Source organism: Carassius carassius, chromosome 20, assembly GCF_963082965.1.
Source record: "Carassius carassius chromosome 20, fCarCar2.1, whole genome shotgun sequence".
In the NCBI taxonomy this organism is placed as follows: Eukaryota; Metazoa; Chordata; class Actinopteri; order Cypriniformes; family Cyprinidae; genus Carassius; species Carassius carassius.
This window is the reverse complement of record NC_081774.1, coordinates 14,079,266-14,100,292: the sequence shown is the minus strand read 5'-3', so window position 1 is coordinate 14,100,292 and position 21,027 is coordinate 14,079,266. Positions and strand designations below refer to the sequence as shown.

At 35.4% G+C, this 21,027-nt stretch overlaps 3 protein-coding genes and 1 pseudogene across 3 annotated transcripts; 3 read left to right on the top strand and 1 right to left on the bottom strand.

The window, feature by feature from the left end:
- The first annotated feature begins 764 nt into the window (after nucleotides 1–764).
- LOC132095795 (delta-type opioid receptor-like) lies at nucleotides 765–4,035 on the top strand (annotated as a pseudogene).
- Nucleotides 4,036–8,468: 4,433 nt separating this feature from the next.
- chmp5a (charged multivesicular body protein 5a) lies at nucleotides 8,469–14,192 on the top strand. Its single transcript, XM_059501753.1, has 8 exons — nucleotides 8,469–8,627; nucleotides 8,747–8,851; nucleotides 11,162–11,208; nucleotides 11,314–11,407; nucleotides 12,711–12,782; nucleotides 12,889–12,997; nucleotides 13,070–13,185; nucleotides 13,297–14,192. The coding sequence occupies exons 1-8, from the start codon at nucleotides 8,562–8,564 to the stop codon at nucleotides 13,345–13,347; spliced, it is 660 nt and encodes a 219-aa protein (XP_059357736.1). The 5' UTR covers nucleotides 8,469–8,561; the 3' UTR covers nucleotides 13,348–14,192.
- A 1,328-nt stretch (nucleotides 14,193–15,520) lies between these two features.
- LOC132096415 (BAG family molecular chaperone regulator 1-like) lies at nucleotides 15,521–18,455 on the top strand. The gene is made up of 7 exons (XM_059501751.1): nucleotides 15,521–15,674; nucleotides 16,006–16,131; nucleotides 16,368–16,450; nucleotides 16,530–16,643; nucleotides 16,749–16,856; nucleotides 17,042–17,104; nucleotides 17,801–18,455. The coding sequence occupies exons 1-7, from the start codon at nucleotides 15,638–15,640 to the stop codon at nucleotides 17,888–17,890; spliced, it is 621 nt and encodes a 206-aa protein (XP_059357734.1). The 5' UTR covers nucleotides 15,521–15,637; the 3' UTR covers nucleotides 17,891–18,455.
- Nucleotides 18,456–18,654: 199 nt separating this feature from the next.
- On the bottom strand, nucleotides 18,655–20,925 carry LOC132096416 (myosin regulatory light chain 2, smooth muscle minor isoform-like). The gene is made up of 4 exons (XM_059501752.1): nucleotides 20,903–20,925; nucleotides 20,038–20,245; nucleotides 19,279–19,440; nucleotides 18,655–19,153 (listed from the first exon to the last, which is right to left on the bottom strand). Exons 2-4 carry the CDS (start codon nucleotides 20,219–20,221, stop codon nucleotides 18,981–18,983), a joined length of 519 nt encoding a protein of 172 aa, XP_059357735.1. The 5' UTR covers nucleotides 20,222–20,245; nucleotides 20,903–20,925; the 3' UTR covers nucleotides 18,655–18,980.
- Between the last annotated feature and the right edge of the window lie 102 nt (nucleotides 20,926–21,027).

The window sequence follows — 21,027 nt, the reverse complement described above, 5'->3', positions numbered from 1 at the left end:
ATACATAAATACAGACACACGCATATACATACTCAAGATCTTTACTTATCCATACACATAAATTATTCACATCTATATACAACATAAACCATGTATAAATGTACATACAGTATATACATGTAAATATTTCTTAAATAAATAAATGCATATGTGTGAATTCATATACACAAAACAACGACACAAAGCACACACACATACACCATGCAAACACAAACCCCCACTCCAGACGCGATCAATCGCGACCAATTCCCCCCCAGCATTAATGACTAATGTTACAGTTAAAAGTGTTACAGTGTTAAAAGTGTTACACTAATGTTACAGTTAAAAGTGTTACAGTGTTAAAAGTGTTACACTAATGTTACAGTTACAAAACAAGATGGACTTTGCCTCTTCTTGTCAATCCTTTACCCTACGTCACTTGCCCACAGAATTACGCACATCCTTTTCTTATAATACTAATGCGGTTTTTCCCATCTTTGTCTCTTTGAAAAAAAGATAAAGACCACTCACTCTGGAGAACTTCACCTGCTGCTATCTTTATTGAAACTGCCGTCTTGTCTGTGAAGTTCTCTCGCGACCGTGTGAGCGTGAAATTCTCCAGAGATGAAGTTTGGCGCGCTATCTTATGAAACATTAAAACTATTTAACCGACAGAAGTGGTTAATACATCAAATTTAGAAGACAACTTCATTGCCGCCGATATAGACGAAGAGTCGCAGTAAGACACTACAGGTGCTTAACGGACCGTTTCAGATGGAGACCGTCACATGAGATCTGATGTCATACGGGACGCTCGCGCGGCGGAGGCAGCTGCTCTCGAGAGGTGGCAGTCAGTCAGTCATCAGTTGAATAGGAGCGGGCCAAAGAAATCAACGCATTGCGCACAAGACATCATTGTTGTTTAAAAACATTGGGATTTTCAATTTAAATTTGGAGTTTGCAGTTTATAATAAGGTAAGTCTTTTATATTTTATGTTTTACCAACTATGTAAACATACATTTTTTGGAGTAAAGTGCAATACAGAATCAGATTTCAGCATATATGCACTGTATCTTTTATTTTAAAACAAATGCATACTGAATAATTATGTTGGTTAAACTGTCAGTATATATACCCTTCGTTTATGTATTAATTTCTAACGATTATTTTACCATTTTTATGTAATCTGTATTCTAAAGCGACTGAACTTTTCCAGTGACTCAGTTATACACTTGCTCTCATTTTGCAAATAAACAGACGATGGACAGCAACGTGGTGCAGATTTTTAAGGAGGACAAATGCCCCTCATCGCACCTCGAGAATTGTTTACCCAACTTCACATGGCAGTCTGCTGTCTCGGACATTTATAATTATTCACTGAATGAAAGCTGGACGAACGAGCAGGAAACTATGTCTCCTATTATTCCGATCATCACTGCCGTGTACTCCGTGGTGTTTGTTGTAGCACTAGTGGGAAACTGTCTGGTGATGTATGTCATTATCAGGTAAGAAACAACATTGTACTAAAATGTACTGCCCTGCACTGATTATACAAGTGACTTATATAATATAATTTAGAAAATATGTATCTCACTATTTAATAGACTTCGTTTATAAACAGTCATATGAGACGTTTTTGATGGGATAGTTCGATTAAATACCTGTTTGACTAAAAACATTTAGTCAAGTCCAATTTGGCAGTTTGGCTCCCCTCGGTGGACTGAAATATGAAGGCACAATGCAGTCAAAATTACCTTGACATACAGTTTACTGCTTTGAGCAAAGACTGTATCTGCTCACATTCTGTGTAGGCCATACTAAAACAGGGCAGTCATGTATATGGCACTTTAATATCGCACAATTTCTGTGCTGTGTAAAGATGGTATTATTTGGTTTTTAAAACCATGGGATAAAGAAGTTTGTGCTTGTTAAATAATGTATCTCAGCACAAGCTGTCATGCTGCAAATCGCACCGATGGGTTGTTTTTGAATTATTTTGCCACTCTGTGGCTCAATCGATTTTCCCAACAGATACACTAAAATGAAAACCGCCACAAACATCTACATCTTTAACTTGGCTGCTGCAGATGCCTTGGTAACCACCACCATGCCCTTTCAAAGCACAGATTATCTGATGAACTCCTGGCCGTTTGGAGAGGTGGTGTGTAAGGTGTTCATCTCCATCGACTACTATAACATGTTTACTAGTATCTTGACCTTGACCATGATGAGTGTGGACCGCTATGTGGCCGTCTGCCACCCCGTCAAGGCCCTTGATTTCCGGACACCAATGAAAGCTAAGATCATCAACATCCTCATCTGGGTGCTGTCCTCGGCTGCTGGGATCCCTGCAATGGTTCTTGGGAGCACACAAACAAACAATGGTAGGGGTGAATTTATGAATATATATATACACTACCATTAAAAAATGTGGCATTGGTAAGCTTTTTAAAAATATTTTTTACAATAAATATCTTATGTTCAGTTAGAAATAACTGTGTTTCTATTTTAATGTCTTTTAACATGTTATTCATTCCTGTGTTGGCACATCTACATTTTCAGCAGTCATTACTCCAGTCTACAGTTTCACACGATCCTTCAGAAATAATTCTAATATGTTTATTGGGTGTGTAAAAACACTATCAATCTAGCTGTCTGTCTGTATGTCTTTCTATCTGTCTGTCTGTCTTTTTTATCTGTATGTCTGTTTGTCTGTCTTTATATCTGTTTATCTGTATGTCTAACTGTCTATCTATAAATCAGTGTATTATAATCAGTAGTGGCATCTAATTATCTTTTAGGAAGAAATCCAGAATATCTTACGGTAAATGATGGGACTGTGAGTTCTCTACTCCATCCTAATATATTTATTGTTCCTTCCCACAGGCTTCATTACAGCACAGATGATCAAGCTGTACTCACTTCTGATTAATAATTAACCGCCGTTGTTATATTTCTTCTGCAGGCACTACAGAATGTGCTCTGCAGTTTCCAGACCCGTATCTCTACTGGGACACATTGATGAAGATCTGCGTTTTCATCTTTGGTTTTGTTGCTCCTCTCCTCATCATCACGGTGTGCTACACGCTCATGGTCCTGCGTCTCAAGAGCGTACGTCTGCTGTCTGGCTCCCGGAAGAAAGATCGCAACCTGAGACGCATCACTCGTCTAGTGCTGGTTGTGGTGGCTGTGTTTGTGGTGTGCTGGACGCCCATACACATCTTCATTCTAGTCAAAGCTCTTGCGCCTGGAGTGCCGGAGACCACTGCAGTCATGGGGGCATACTTCTTCTGTGTGGCGCTGGGATACACCAACAGCAGCCTGAACCCCATCCTGTATGCTTTCCTTGATGAGAACTTCAAACGCTGCTTCAGGGACTTCTGCTGCCCAGGTCGGACCACAGGGGATGGACACGGCGTCAGTCGGGTCAGAAGCACTCTTCGTGAGCACACGTGCCCAGCAGAGGACAAAGGGGACAGAGGCAAAGGTCGGCCCGTATGACTAGCCGTGGAGCTGTCGTCATTTCATGGTCAAGAGGACTCAAATGACCTGGGACTGACACAGATCACCACCGCCATCTGAGGAAGAGATTCTGCCCTTTGTCTTTAGAAGAAATAGGCTAACTATTGCAAGAGCAAAAAGGGATCTTTTATCAAAATCATTTAACCCTTTCAGACATACAGACTTGACTGGAAAATTACCGGTAAATTGCCGTAAAGAGATCATGTGTGCACAGACCCTTTAAAAAAAAATCGTTCCAGCAATTTACTGGTATGAGAAGTTGTAACATTAACAGTAAATTGCCAGAATGATGCTGTGTGTGAACGCAGAATGAAAATTATTAGTATGAGCATCTACGAGTTAGAGAGAGACGTCTACTCCGGGCCAATCCAGAGTCGATTAAATTCAAACTTTAATGGCTGTAGATCCATCATAACATTCTGACACAGATGGCGCATTTAGTCCATACTGTGTATTTCAGTTTGAAGTCGTCTAATATGATGTCTCTGGGCCAAACGAAGCTGCATGAATGTGAACGTTTGACACAAAAATTAAAACATCAACAAAAACACTGGCCGCGTTATCCCCTCCATGTTTACAAACACAACACATTTCCGTTTAATTTTGCCATTCATTTTCCAGTTTTGGAATTTGAAACCAATGTAAGAAGGTGTTTCGTATTTCCATATTCATTTTTTTATAGTACGCTATAAGAAAATGACTGTAAAACTTTGAACATTTAAGTTTATAGTAAATCCCCATACATTATATTTTATTAACTGATATAATGTGAAAACATCAACCTACTGAAGTTTTAAAATATGTTTTATGCTTTTATAAAATGTTGACAACCACCAAAAGCACAAGATGGTAATTAGAATGCCACATGATGAATCAAAGCTTATCACAGGTAGCTTTTCCACAAGGGGTTAATATTAATATGAATATACAGAACATTTACATGACTCTAAAATAATGCAGTAAACATTGATTTACTGACATAAAACCCTAATCTACATAACTGATAAAAAAACGAAGAAACAGTTATTTCAATCAAAAGCCATCAAATGTGAAGTGTCAAACGGGAATGTCAAATTACATTTTTTTGTTATTTTTTCTGTTAATGATAGGATCACTTGTGTTTTATTTTTTACTTCCGCAAACTGTAAATTTATTAACTGCCCCATTATTAATTGCTCCTGGTATATAGTAAGGGAATTACCCTTAAGAAATCACAAGGTCTTTTTCCGTAAAAATATGATAATGTTTTACAGTGTATCACCTCATTCAGATCTATTTTATTGCTTTTTTTAATGTCCATTGACTAAATATGTGAATAAAATCTGGTATGATTAAAATCTGGTCCCTCACAATCAAACGTCATGCTCAAAGATCCTTTTGCGTAATATGTCCTTTGGGATATATTAGGCACTATATTTCAATTCTAACTTATCGTTTCGCTTGAGTAGATATTAAAAAAAAAAATAGTGTAGCCAAAAACTGCAAACTGTATGTATGTGTCTGTTTTTGAACTGTAAATACATACTGTACATTTATATAGTGCCCTCCACTAATATTGGGCAAATATATGAGAAAATGCGGCTGTGAAAATAAATCTGCATTGTTTATTCTTTTGATCTTTCATTCAAAAGAATTTACATAATTCTTACCTATTATTGAAATAAAACAACTGAAAGTCCATTTCCCAAGATAACAGCTCTAAGTTTTCTTCTATAATGCCCGAAGAGTTTGGAGAACATATGATAAGAGATCAGAGACCATTCCTACATGCAAAATCTCTCCAGATCCTTCAGATTCACAGCTCCATGTTGGTGCTACTTCTCTTCAGTTCACCCCACTCATTTTCTACAGGGTTCAGGTCAGAGGATTGGGACGGCCATGACAGATGCTTCATTTTGTGCTCAGTGACATATTTTGAGGTTAATTTTGATGTTTGTTTTTGGACTATTGTCCTGATGAAAGATCCAACCACAGCCCATTATAAGGTTTCTAACGGAGACAGTCCCAGGCCCACAACATTAAAGATCCAGCAGTATATTTAACCCTGGACATGGGGGACTTTTATCCCTGTTTGAACTAAACCCATCTGGTGGGTTTGCTGCTCAAAAGCTCTTTTTTTTGTTTCGTCTGACCATAGAATCCAGTCTCATTTGAAGTTCCAGTCGTGTCTGACAATTGAATATGCTGGAGTTTGTGTCTGGATGTGCGAGGAGAATTTTTCTTGAAACCCTCCCAAACAACATGTGATGTAGGGGCTCTTTGATTGTTTAGGCTTTCAATTGTTTTACTTCAAGGATATGTTAGAATTTTGTGAATGAAAGATCAAAAGATAAACAATGCAGATTTATTTTTACAGCCGCCTTTGCTGTAACAAGGGTGCCAATAATAGTGGAGGGCACTGTATGTATGTATGTATGTATATATCAATGTATAAATCAATGTATATTAATCAACAGTATCAACAGTGTAACATAATTATCACTCAGGAAACTATATATCTGTAATGGTAAGGGAAAAACGGTTTAGTCTACAGCAGTTTAAGTAAAGTGAATGTAGTGTTTTCGGAACTGCTTACTGTTTGACAAGTGCTTTATATTCTCCGTATTTTGATTTAGATTGAAGGATTATGTCTGAAAAGGATTATGAATGATTGTATGAAGGATTATGTATTTTAAGTAGATCTGAGTTGCCTTAGAGGGAGTCTACAGATTTATATGTTGTTGTTTTTTGGGAATAGGGCTTTAAAACAACCAACAAAAGGACTGAATCTACTACTTGTTCATCCTTAATACAGTGTATTATCTTTTCTCTAGACCTACAAAAAAGATGTACATCTCAATTGCATGTGTGGCAATGAAAATGTAGTGATCTCTGAGTAATGTTTATGTAAATGCAATTTATGATGAAAAGGAAATACAAAATCAGTTCCGTGGTAGAAAACAGTTCCAATGTACATTGTTTTTGACATTATTGATGTAACAGTTGATTTTTGTAAGTATTTGTAATGTTACCTTTAGGTTGTGAAGGCAATACGCCTTGACGTTTGTAAAAATGCAATCCTTTACTGTAGTTCTGTTCCTTTATTGTGACATCATCAGTGCTCTTGCCACAACAGTATAGGAACTGCTAAATTCTTTTGAAAAATGTAATGCCCTTTGTGTCTTTGGTTTTTCATAAATCAATATATGACATTTTTGCTAATATTTGGTCATCTAAGATGCTTTATTGTGTTATAAGACAATGAAGCGCAGAACGAGAGAAGTTTCTGTTAGTTCCATTGTACTTTCAGTAATGTGCACTATTATATCACAGCAGATTTTAAATGTGTTAGCAAGTTTTGTTTCTCAGTTGGTTTCAATATGTGCAATTTTTGAAGAAAAAAATAATAATTTGAAATGAACTTTGCTATGCCATCAGTTGCACCTTGCTTGTATAATATTACCTGTATTTGAAAACTATATTGTCAATAAATTGAACTGTAAGAATCAGTGTTGAGATATGTAATGTTCTGTTCAGAGATGTCAGTCATGGGGTTTTCATCCATCACGACTGAATGATGCATCTGAAAAATCATTTAAGACAACAAAGCCAGATGAAAGAGGCGCAACCACGTAACAAAGCCAGTATCCCCATGGCAACTTATTGTGCATCTTATAGTCTATTTCAAACAGCAAGAGACACATTCTTTTTTCCCCACCTTTGATGCTTGTCAGCATAATGAAAACATCTCAGATATGTCACAGAGGAAGACATGATGATCATTGGACACTGTCTATAGCCTTAATTTAGAAAAAAAAAAAAGATTTACTCTCTGTAAACTGGTGATATTTTTTAATTAAATGTTATGGAATTAATATAAAACATCTGGTCAAGATTACATAAATGTTCAGTTTATCAAAAGATACCGTGACTTTCTTTAAAGGAACATCAAAAGAGATATTTAGAGATATATATATATATATTTTTTTTTTACATTCCTTGTAAAGGTGCATTAAATAATTTTTCATTTGAAAGTTAAAATGATGATAGGCTTCAAGGGACAGAAAATTAGGGGTTCTATTTACAGAGTTGTCCAGAACCTTGTCAGATTATGTGCACATTAACAGTTTTCAGAGATGGTTCTGTCAGTACCCAGTTAAATCTAGTTCTTGGTAAGTCTGATGAAGTGTTAACGTTGCCATGGTAGACATTAATGGATAAACATAGCACTTCAAGGTCACGCTGTGAAACATCTGTTTATCAGAACGGCCCCAGAGAAGGAACATGTAGCCTACAATTCATTTCCATAGAATCTGTGTGTAATTACAAATATATTGTGAGAGAAAATTACTTATCTGTACTTACACCCTCCATAATTTTTTTTTAATTGAAATACTAGTCTACCATGTTTCCTGACTGGAAGGGAGTGAATTTACATCATCAGATCATGGTGGTTAAATAAACATGATAGGTAATATGTACCTGAATGTTGCTAAAAAATAACATTAAAAATGTTTTTTTGAATGCAGGAGTCAGATGTCTCAGATTGTCTAATGTAATTAATCAAATTCATTAATTTATAGATAACTGAAATTAAAAACTCAAAATATTAGATTTTCAAAGTTTAATTATGCATAAAAACAAAAAACTATTATTATTATTTACAAATTATAATAATAGTCCAATTATTAGTGATGATCTTATCAAATCAGTTATGAAATATAGGCTATCAACCTGATAATAATAAACCAATGGTTGCAATGTATAATATATATGAGGTAACCATTTATTTATTCGTTGGTCTCCATATATTGGCTGGTTTAAAAAGATATGTGACGAAAAAATTTCAAGGGGAAAATGAGACGAAAGAGAAACATATACTTCAATAACCTAAGAAGAACTGAATTTAGGGAATTTCTAAAGCTTTACCCATGGGAACCAACAGAAAAACAGCGGATGATAATCCTCAACAGTGACTTTTATTATGGTGTGTATTGTATTCTACGACCAACCGGAACAAGCCCGCTGTGATCAGCATTCAGATACCTTAACAAAGTAATTAAGTGTCAATCCCGTTAAAATGAACCGAATCTTCGGACGGAGCAAACAAACGCCTATTCCTAACCTTTCTGACTCCATAGGCAATGTAAGTAGTGTATTGCTTTGACTGTCTCACAGAACATGAGTGCAGCATCCTGATTGGTGTTTGCATGTCAGACATGGATGTAACGTTACTGTGGATGCTGTGTGCTGTTCCCGTAATAGGTGGATACGAGGATCGAGTCAATCGATAAGAAAATAGCGAGAATCGACGCAGAGCTAATGAAGTATAAGGACCAGATGAAAAAGATGAGGGATGGACCCTCAAAAGTGAGCATCAAAAACTCGAATTCATGCAATTATGCACTCATTCTAACAACAGTATACATGCAGTTGAGATCCAATTTTTCAATACGTTAATATAAAAAAAAAACCTATTAATCAATTGAAATTTTTAATTGAAAAATTATAATAAATGTCTTAGTTTTGTATGTCCTCCTATGATAGCAGAACTCGAGCCATTATAAATTTTATATCATTGAGATACTATAATAATTTTTATTCATATTTTGAATTCGTTTTTATTACTTTTTTATTTAATTTAAAGGGATAGGTCACCCAAAAATGAAAAAGGAATTTTTATCTGCTTACCCCCAGGGCATCCAAGATGTAGATGACTTTGTTTCTTGAGTCAAGAACCTGTTGCTTTGTTTTTTTCGGTTCACCGTTTCTTTCGGACATGTCCGGTTTGAGAACTGATGCATGTAATTTTTCAAGAGGACGAAAAGCATGTCAAAGTATTTTGTTAAACATCAGAAAGTGTGATAATATAAATATATATATATATTTTTTAAAAGATGAATGTATCTAATCTGTATACTTTGTTCAGTTGAAGATTCTGTTAGTTTATAGGCCAACTGTAATTACAGTTAACGATGACTCATTCACAAATTGAGTTTGTAGTAAATAGAACTGATATGAAAACCGAGGAGCTGATGATACTGGTCAAGTGTGAAGCTACCGAACAGATCGCCTACTATGACTGATATAGCATGTCTAATCCGAATTGGATATTTTGGACACCCGATTCTGTGCTAATGTAATGAGCGCAGGTAAACCGAAGACTCAAATGAAGGGCAATCTGGTGAAACGTAAGCTTTTTTAATAACAAATAAAGGGCAATGGATTATGTATTGTAAGTGTATCCTTGTTTCTGGGCTGGTGACACCTAATTTATTTACTTTGCATCTTCAAGACTAAAATCCTTGTACTGTATGCACATCACTGCCTGTTACCGTATTTGTGTGCGTAGTTGCAAAACTTAATTGTACATTTTTCAGATCATGATGTTTTAACTGAGTGAAGTTATGATAACTGACTTTATATATTTGAATGTGTATTTTTTTATCCCGGCTTGAGACGATAGACTTGATATCATTACGTCATCGCGAATGACGTCATTACGTTAGGGTGTGAGTGAGTGAGTAAGTGAGTGAAGTGACATTCAGCCAAGTATAGTGACCCATACTCAGAATTTGTGCTCTGCATTTAACCCATCCAAAATGCACACACACAGAGCAGTGAACACACACACACACACACACTGTGAGCACACATCCGGAGCAGTGGGCAGCCATTTATGCTGCAGCGCCCGGGGAGCAGTTGGGGGTTCAATGCCTTGCTCAAGGGCACCTAAGTCATGGTATTGAAGGTGGAGAGAGAACTGTACATGCACTCCCCCCACCCACAATTCCTACCGGCCCGGGACTCGAACTCACAACCTTTCGATTGGGAGTCCGACTCTCTAACCATTAGGCCACGACTTCCCTTCTTGTAAAAGAACCGATGAACTGTATTTTTGAAACAGTTCATTAAAACGAACAGTCCGAAAGAACCGGTTCATGGAAAAGAACCAGACTTCCCATCACTAGAGTGCGTCCTCCTATGCGCGTTCTCAGCAGCAGGCCTGTGAGGTGTCTTCTTCTTCTTGTTTTAAGGTGGATCGCAGACTTATAAGTGCATTACCGCCACCTATCTCTCAAGTGGACCATTGGCACTCCTAATTGAGATTGTAGATAGAGTGTCAATGGTCCACTTGAGGATGCGCTCAGGAGAGTTCTAACATTTCGGACACTGCGTGATTTAGAGGTATAAAACAATATTGTTCAGTTTCTTGCACAGACCGATCATTTTGTCTCTTTACACAACAATGTATCGTCACAAACCGCAGGGTTTCATTTGGTTCTGTTTGTGTTTTTTTTTTTTTTTGTTTTTTTTTTTGTATGTTTAAGCTGTGATTCCCATCCACTTACATAATAAGACTGATAGACTACAACGGTTTGAGTTAAAAATCTTGGTTTGTGTTCTACTGAAAAAACATAATCAGATAAACATCACATTTTCATTTTTGGGTGAACTATACCTTTAAGGCTTAAGTCATTTTGTTGAGTTTTTGTCTTTTTGTTTTTTAATTTTTACTTTGTTATTGGAGTAACGTATAATACTACTATTATACATTATATTATCTTTAGAAGTTTTCAAGTTCACAAATTTACTTTATTATATGTGGTCTCAGATATTTGGACCCCACTATAAATCATTCAGAGTCCTGTAAGCATGAAATTAATAATCTCTTTACAGAATACAGTGAAACAGAAGGCGATGAGAGTGCTGAAACAAAAGAGAATGTGAGTTTTTCCCTGTACTAATATTTATTTGTAATTGTGAAATGTGTATTTCAGTATCTAAGTTTATGTTTTATAATAATAATGTTAAATTATTTTCACTGTCAGGTATGAGGGTCAAAGAGATCAGCTTTCCCAGCAGTCATTTAATATGGAACAAGCCAACTATACAATCCAGTCTTTAAGGGACACCAAAACAACAGTAAATTCTTGTTATTATCCAAATTATTCCAAGCAATGTTAATGCATAAAATATTTGTTTGTTTGTTTGTTTGTTTATTATTTAAAATCCAACTTTTTCTAATGTGGTATTTTCCTAATATATATAATTTTTTTTTTGGATGATTAGAGAAAACAGCTCATGAAAGTAAAAAATCCAGTATCTCAAAATATTGGAATATTTACATTTGTGTTTCATTAAATTATCATCCCTTCATTATAAATTCCGGGTATTTCTTGTTCTTTGAAACCACAATAATGGTTGTCCAGAAGACAATTATTGACACCTTCCACAAAGATAGTAAGTCACAGAATATCATTGCTGAAAGGGCTGGCTGTTCACAGAGTGCTGCATCAAAGCATATTAAATGCAAAGTTGACTGCAAGGAAGAATTTGGGTAGGAAAAGGTGCAAAAGCAACAGGGATGACCACAAGCTTGAGAATACTGTCAATCAAAGCCGATTCAAACACTTGAGAGAGATTCACAAGGAGTGGACTGAAGCTGGGGTCAGTACATCAATAGTCTCCACGCTCAGATGTCTTCAGGAAAAGGGCTACCAAGCCAGCAATGTCAGAAGCATCTTACCTAAGAAGAAAAAGAATTGGAATGTTGCTCAGCTGTCCAAAGTCCTCTTTTCAGATAAAATAGATAAATAAAATATCAAGGTTTGGAGGCTGGAGGAAGACTGGAGAGGCACAGAAACCAAGCTGCTTGAAGTCGAGTGTGAAATTTCCAAAGTCAGTGATGATTTGGGGTGCTGTGACATCTGCTGGTGATGGTTTATTGTGTTTAATGTGTTAATTTGACAAGCTTTATGGAGATGCTGATTTCCTTTTCCAGCAGGACTTAGCACCTGCCCACAGTGCCAAAACACTTCCAAGTGGTTTGCTTACCATGATATTACTGTGTTTGATTGGCCAGCCAACTCACCTGACCTGAACCCCATATGGAATCTATTTTTATGAGAAAGATGAGAAACAATCTATCCAACAATACAGACGAGCTGAAGGCTCAATAGTGGCTCAGCAGTCCACAGTCTGATCACTTCCATGCCACACCTCACTGATGCTGGAGCTTGTGCTAAAGGAGCCCCGACCAAGTTTTGAGTGCAGAAATGAACATACTTTAAAGAACTAGAACTTTTCTATTTTGCAAATTCATTTTGTGTCAATATTATCAGTACTAAAATATGATATTATTATTATTTAATTTTTTATTTAATTTATTCATTCATCCTTATTCATTTTAACTGTTAGATTCTACATATGTTTTATTATTTTGTAGGTGGAGGCAATGAAGATTGGAGCAAAAGAAATGAAGAAAGCATATAAACAAGTGAAAATGGATCAGATTGAAGTATATACACTAATCATTTTGATATTGGCTGTTTTAAAGCAATGTTTTTGATTGATGATCAGTGGTAATAAAGTACACTTTCATTACTATTCTTTGTGACTGATAGGACCTGCAGGATCAACTGGAAGACATGATGGAAGAGGCCAATGAGGTGCAGGAAGCTCTCAGTCGCAGCTATGGCACACCAGAGATCGATGAGGATGAACTAGAAGCAGGTACTTCTGTCTGTCTGTGTGTGTGTGTGTGTGTGTGGAGCTTAGAGCTTCACTTTTTTTTCTCTGCTACAGAGCTGGATGCTCTGGGAGATGAGTTACTGCTGGATGATGACAGCTCTTACTTAGATGAAGCATCGTCTGCACCCTCCATTCCTGAAGGAATGCCTAGCGACACTAAAACCAATAAGGTACAGATTGAATTAATACAATTTCAATGACAAAATCTTCATATTCATTATCATTCGTCATGATTTGTCTTTGTGATTTACTCAGTGCATATTTGTATTTGTATCTCTCAGGATGGCGTTCTGGTGGATGAGTTTGGTCTACCACAGATCCCTGCCACATAAGAATCTGTTCTCTGAACAGTGTTTTTTTTTTTTTTTTTACAGCTGGAGGAGGAAGTTTTTCTTGTGCTGGTGGTATTGAACGTGTTGTATTCATTGCCCAGTCTAGTACATGGCATTGTAACTTCAGTTTAATGTTTAACATGATCACATGAAGTGTGATTTTCCAGGTTTATTTAGAATTTGGTCATGTTAACGTATTCGTCTGATTTTCATAACCCAGTATATTCCGAGGAGATTACAGTTTTAAGATATCCAAGTAAAACTCCTGGCATATCCATTTATTAATCAGAATTTTGAATTAATTCATTTTCCATTATATCTGAACATACTTTTATAGTAATGCATGTCCAAACAAAAATACAAATAGAGATACAAACAGTTTAGGGAAAGTCGAGTTATTGAAGAAATGTATTTTTAGAGCATGGAGATTTTTTTCTCTCCAAAAACATTACATTAAAATATCTCATTACATATTAACTTATTAATTATATTAATTACATATAAACTCATATTATTCTTAATCGTAATTTTACATTTTCCAATTAATATTATTGTCTGTATGCTCTTGTTAAGATGGAGTGTGTCTTGCTTCACGCTGGACTCTGAAACTTGTTGAATTGTTGACACTGATCAAGTATTTCAAGTTCATAGTTCTGGGAAGCATGAATGAAGAATCTGCAAGGAGCAGCCATCAGCTATTCCAAATATTGCTTGGATTATTAAAATGACCTGGTTTTATTGATAACAAACTTCATTGTTAGTTATGCATCAAGATCTGAAATATTTTGAAATGTGAAATGCATCACTGGAGTCTGTAAGAGATGCAATAAATGGTGGTATTTGAACACAGCTGAGCATTTTTGTGGAGCCATTAGGCTATACATGCAGCAATAACACATTTTAGAAGAAAAACAAACAGAACAAGAGGATAGACTGAACAAGAGGTATTACAGTCACATTAATTACAACATAAAAAAATTACATTTTCAATTTTTTTTTTGCATTTACAATAGTTTGATCAAAATGTTTGTGTAGTTTGATTTACAAAAAGCCCCCTTTTCCTGCGTAAATGGTATTTTCCTAATTGAATAATAATTGCATAATTGTTGTTTTTTTACATTATAAAATGACATTCTCAAAAAAAAAACAGTTCAGTTATCTATAAAATATTGTTGTTGTTTTTTTATCCTTTCGAATTATTCTGGAGTAAATACAGTGATACAGAAGGACATATTTTTTATTATGCAATTATGTACATATTAATACAAACTTGTATATATATATATATATATATATATATATATATATATATATATATGCCAGGGGAATAAAAAAACATTTAATTAATAAAATTAAAGTAACATAGTTTTTCATAAGTCTTTTTAGCTTTTCTGTTTTATAAAATTTATTCTATAAAATGTTAACAATTTGGCTTAGCTTTAGCCCATTTCCAAGTAAAATAATTACCTGTGTACTTTTAGAATCAATGGTGTCTTGTTCATCTTGTTTTTTATTTTATTTTATTGCAAATATAAACCATTAACTTCAACAAATAAATACAAATTGGATGACACAAATACATAATAATATGTAGATAAAACAAAGAAATACAGAGGTAGTAAATCAAAATTATGTAACATTCATCAGATCTTTATACAGTTTCAGAAATGTGAAAAAAAAATTTTAGTATTAATATTTTCTTGTAATTCTGGTAATTCAGGTAATTCTGCATAGTCGCCAAGAAAATAATTATGTCGTTTTGGGAATGTTGAAGAAAATTTACATTTATGAATATAATATTTTGCCAATTAAATAAAAAAACATTTCCTATATATCTATGCTATGTTTACAACGAGAAAAATAACAAAATATATCACATAGGTAAATCAATGTCTACACTGGATTTAGAAGAAAATTATTTTGACACGTCAGACCAAATTTCCTTAACAAGGGAGCAATTGAAAAAAAGTTTATCAATAGACTTAATACTGAAATTACAGACATTACAATTAAAATGAGGATTACCAAATGTGGATGCAATCTCTTTAGTGGGGTATAAATTATGTACTTTAAATGTAGTTATTTTCATTTTTTGGGGACACAGAATTTATAAGGAAAGAGACATTTTTTTCCAATTAATGTTATCTATTAAATAATTTCCCTACAGAAGGACAGATGGATGAGGCGCAGAAAGGGGCAGAAAGCGGGCGTGACGTACACACATGCGTCACTTCCGGTTGCATGTGTATACACTGTAAAGTTGTGACTCGTTAGCTAATAGTGTGCCGATATGGCGGAGAACACTATGACAGTGACAGTTGCTTATGGTAAAGATACCTGACTACCTTTTTATATTTTAAAACATTGAGATATTTCGAAAATAAATGTAGTCGATATTTATATCGAGGCTTTCAACGGTACGACAGTGTTGAAGCTAGCTACCAGTATTTGTACATCCCTCTAAACCACAGACGTTTATTCCAATATTAGTTACATTTTGAGGCTAGCAATGTATATTTTGAGTTTCCAGGTTAATTGTAATCGAATTTCGTTTAGCTAATGTTTAAATGTCAATGCTGTATTTGCAGATAACGGTGCCAGTTAGCTCTCTGAATCATTTTGAGTATCAAACCTGTCTTCTTGTTCTCCTTGTCTCAGTCACAACCAAACACAACATCACTTTAACAGCACAGGATGGACATGAACCTCTGTTAAAGGATTTGTGTGAAGCGCTGACAGAAGCCACGGGAGTACCAGTACCATCCCAGAAAGTCATATTTAAAGGTAACACAGTATACACTCTTCATGTGCTTCATGCGTTACATTTACTCAACTGCAAATTTCCACCTGTGTTTTGGGTATAAACTACAGAAATTATCATTAGTTGAACTCAACAGAATGATGCAGTGTTTGAAATAAAAGCATGGTTAGTCTGTGCCAGTGCAACAGTGACATTGTGTTGTTGAATGCAATAAAATCTGGATGACTGGAATTGTAACATTATGTTGTTCCGGTTGTAGGGAAATCACTGAAGGAGATGGAGGAGCCGCTGTCCAGCTTTGGAATAAAGCAGGGTTGTAAACTTATGATGATTGGAAAAAGGGTAAAATGTGCCGTTCGTTAAATCATACAGATAGAGCTGTAATTATTTCTGAATCTGACAAGCTGCTTTATTTTTACAGAACAGCCCAGAGGAGGAAACTGAACTTAAAAAGCTCAAAGACATTGAAAAGTCAGTGGAACAAACCGCCAAGAAGCTTGAGAAGGTGGATGTTGAACTCACGGGACTGAAGAATGTATGTGTGACATGGACAAAAATCCATTTATTCCTCTTATTGAACACTGTACTTGTTATATATTTGGCAATATGGTAATTTCATAATTTAATGGATTATTTACAGGGTTTTCTTGCAAAAGAATTGCAAGCTGAGGCTCTTAACAAACTGGACCAAAGGGTGAAAGTTGCCTCTGAGCAGTTCATGAAAATCCTAGAGGAAATCGATGGAATGGTAATTGTTTTTTGTTGTTGTTATATTGTTTTTTTAAGGTAGGCATGAAAGGAAAATTCTCCTTACCTATTTTGTAAATGCATTGTATTACACTTGGATGTATGACACAACAAGGAAGAAAATATTTGACTGCTTCCATTGATCAGTAAAACTTATTTGTGCCTCTTTATATTGATTATTTACAGAGCTTTCCTGAGAGTTTTAGTGATTGCAGGATGAAGAAAAAAGGACTTGTGAAAACTGTTCAGGTACGATCATGGCTTATTTAAGGAATAGTTCACACACAATTTAAATTTGATCAAAATGTACTGACCCTAAGGCCATTTGAGATGGAGATGAGTTTGTTCACTTGCAACAGATCATCTGCATTGAATGATCATCCAAACAGCTGATAAAACATACCAAAAACCCACACGACTCCAGTCCATCAATTGATATCTTGTTAAGTGTAAAGGTGTATGTCTGTAAGAAACAAATCAGTCCTTAAGATGTTTTAACTTTCAACTCTGTCACTTTGGACAAAATACCAGTCCATAATCCATCCAGTAAAAAAGTCCATCCCTATTTGTCCTCTCATATCAAAATCAACCAGCATATTTGTTTATAACTGTTTTCACTTGAAAGCAATGCTTGATCTGTGCTAATTGATGGACTGGAGTTGTGCGAATGATTGTGATGTTTTTATCAGCTGTTTGCACTCTCATCCTGACGGCACCCATTCACTGCATAGGATCTATTGATGAGCAGGTGATGTAACGCTAAATTTCTCCAAATCTATTCCGATGAAGAAACAAACCCATTTATGTTATTGGATATAAATATTAATGGGTGAACTATTCCTTTAATATTGTACTTTAATTAAGCACGTTAGACTTTAACATACCCATAACCATTATTTGATATCATTTCTTAAATATTGTTTTCTTTATTTTCCTCGTGCTCAGGGGTTCTTAGCTCAGTGTGACAAAATTGAAGCTGGAATATCAGATCACTTGGCTAAGATTCAGACAAAAAACTTAGCCTTAGCAGAATGATCATGAAGAAAGACTCCAGACATCAGTAGTTACTGGTGCTGTAAATGAAGAACCTCACTGAAAGCTTTGGCACTGGAGGTGGTCCTGCAGTTCGCCCACAACTTACACACGCACCTGTCACGCAGAGAAGAACAGGCAGCATTCGAAACTATTTGATATAATTTCTTATGAGTTAAGATTTTTCATGTTAATATTTGGAAATACTTCTGGCTAGGTTTAAGGAGTTTTGAACATCTGGTCCACACGGTTCTCTCTTGAAACTCTGTTATCTAGCCTGACAGATGTTGGATTTATAGTCTTATTTCGATCAAAGAGAAACAAATGGTGCTGGAAGAATATCCTTTTAAAGGATCTAAAATAAATAAATGATCTAATTCAATATGTTACATGCAGTAAAACTTTTGGATAAAAAATATTCTAAGCAAAAGGTTTCAGAATAGTCCTTGTTTTGTTTTTATCATGATTAAATCTCAGGGTGCTTCAAACCACTGGTGGTTTTCCCCATCAATTTCTGTCTAAAATGCTGTTGTGTAGTTATTGAGAGAAATTAAACATTTGAAGACAACTTTTGTGTCATCTCTGTACATTTTTGGCAATTTGTCTTGTTCTGTAAAATCCTGTATCTACTAGGTTTTAATTATATTATGAATTAAAATGTTAAAATACCGTTTTTTAATGGTAAAAAAATGTTGGGAGAAACTTTAAACTGACTATTTTTTTCATAAAATATCCCACATTCTTTAATGAAAATCTGATGAGTTAACTTATTTCAAATTGTTTATTACAAAGGTGTAAATATCCAGCAACTCCAGGCTACATTGAATTATTCCAGAATTTATTTCTCAACATTTACATACCAGAACAGCATTCATTCACTTTAAGGTTTACCACAGATTACATGTCTGTTTATTTCATAGATATGTACAAGTCTACTGTTTAAGAGCAGGTCCAGATAAGTCCAATGATTTTGCCTTGCTGATGAATGTATCCCCTTTGCACTAGCCCATGAATGTGGGGGAAAGAAGACCATTATACATGTAATAGTGTTACAGTGTAGTTTTCATTAGTTTCAGTAGTGTTTGGCCTTTTCCTAATCATCCTTATCTTTAGCACCGTGTTTCAGGATGCGCGTAAATTCTACGTAGTTGAAGTTTCCTTTCTTGTCAATAGGGGCCTCTCTAAACAACTCGTCTACTTCTTCGTCTGTGAACCTGTCTCCCATAGTGGTCAAGAGCTCCCTCAGGTAGTCCTCCTGAATAAAACCTAGGAAAAAAGGAGGCAACCTGTTTAATAATAACCTAACAAATGTTTATCAAATACAGCATATAATCCTTTAATTTTGATACTTAAGATTAATACAGATCACCAGTGTTACTGTTCATGCTTACCCGTCCCCTCCTCATCAAAACAACCAAATGCATTTTTGATAACATCTTCAGGATCTGTGCCATTAAGCTTCTCTCCAAACATTGTGAGGAACATGGTGAAGTTAATGGGTCCAGGGGCTTCATTCATCATCGCCTCCAGGTATTCGTCTGTGGGGTTCTTACCTAACAACGAAATAACCCGTCAGTCAAAAGCAGTTTGTATGTGATTAAATGTATCTTTTAAAGAGATATTTTACCCAAAAATAAAAAATTAATTCCAGAATAAAATACTCTATTCTGCAGAGCACAAAAGAAGAAAGTTTGAAGAATGTTGTTAACTAAATATTTTAGTGGTCAAACGATTAATCGCATTCAAAATAAAAAAGTTTGTGTTTGCATAATACATGTGTGTACTGTGTATATTTTATGTGTGTATATACACAAACACACTCCTAGAGGTGACACACTCATAGAGGTGAAAAAAAGGAATGCAAATAAAACTCTAAATGACGTGCAATATATTGATTTCCTAAAGATAAAGTGTGTACCTTATTAATATATTTTATATATATATATATATATATATATATATATATATATAGAGAGAGAGAGAGAGAGAGAGAGAGAGAGAGATCAGTTTATGCTAATATTTTAATAGCATTTATGTGAAAGAAGTTTAAGAAAAGTGTAGTCCATTAGAAGGAAGCTGGGTCATTAAGGGCCAAGGTCAAGGATAAAAGATTTTACCTTTCTGCCTTGCCAACTCTATTGGGTCCTTACCTAATGAAGCCAGCATGTCATGCAGATCCTCCTTATCAATGAAGCCATCGCGGTTCTGATCGATCATGTTGAAGGCTTCTTTGAACTCCTGGATCTGGGACTGGTCGAACATCGCAAACACGTTCGACGTGGCCCGCTGGGGGCGCTTTTTGGTGGTTTTTCCCTTAGCCCTTTTGCTAGACATTTTGACAATTCTGTAATATGAAAACTGAAATAGAAGAGACGTATGGCTTGTTAGGCTTCTCCCCGAGTGAAAAACGTTCAGCAAACATTATACGAATGCATGAGTTATCAAAAAAGAAGGACGAAAAGTCATTCCGCACCCATGTCAATATAAACTACAGTGACTTTTGGTTTATTTTTGTAACAACCAACTTTTAAGACAAACAAACTACTGTGTATATAAAACTGTGGTTTTGAGTTTGTTTTGCTAACTGTGTTAACATTAGCTGAGCAGCCCACAAGCTAACTATCAACAACAACGGAGTAAAGTCACGTTACTTAAATTCTTTATAGCTGACGTTATGTTTATTTTGATAGATTATGTTAGTTCCTTCGTCCACATTCAAATATAGTCTCTTTAATAAGAGCACTTGTGGTCAATGATAAAGCTTGTGCTGACAGGACGCGGCATAACACAAATAAGATAGCTAGCAACGGAGCTGTTTGACTTCAGTCTGTCGTTTGTAATACAAATTCTAAAACTCTAACGTCATATAAAACTCATAAAAATATCTCTATCTAGATTTGAGACACTGATGAAGTAAATCTAGTAAAATTTCACATACCTATTCAGGTAAAAAACAAAACAATAAAAGATAGGACACCTAGAGAACGACTGCCACGCTGGTTACTGACGACCCACCGCACCCCTCTGTAGATTAGTGCAATGGTAAAGCCCCTTCTACAGATCATTACATCACTGACTGGAATAGCCCATGTCTTATCCTGCAGGGGTAGGTTCAAATGATCAAAATTAGGAAGAATGCC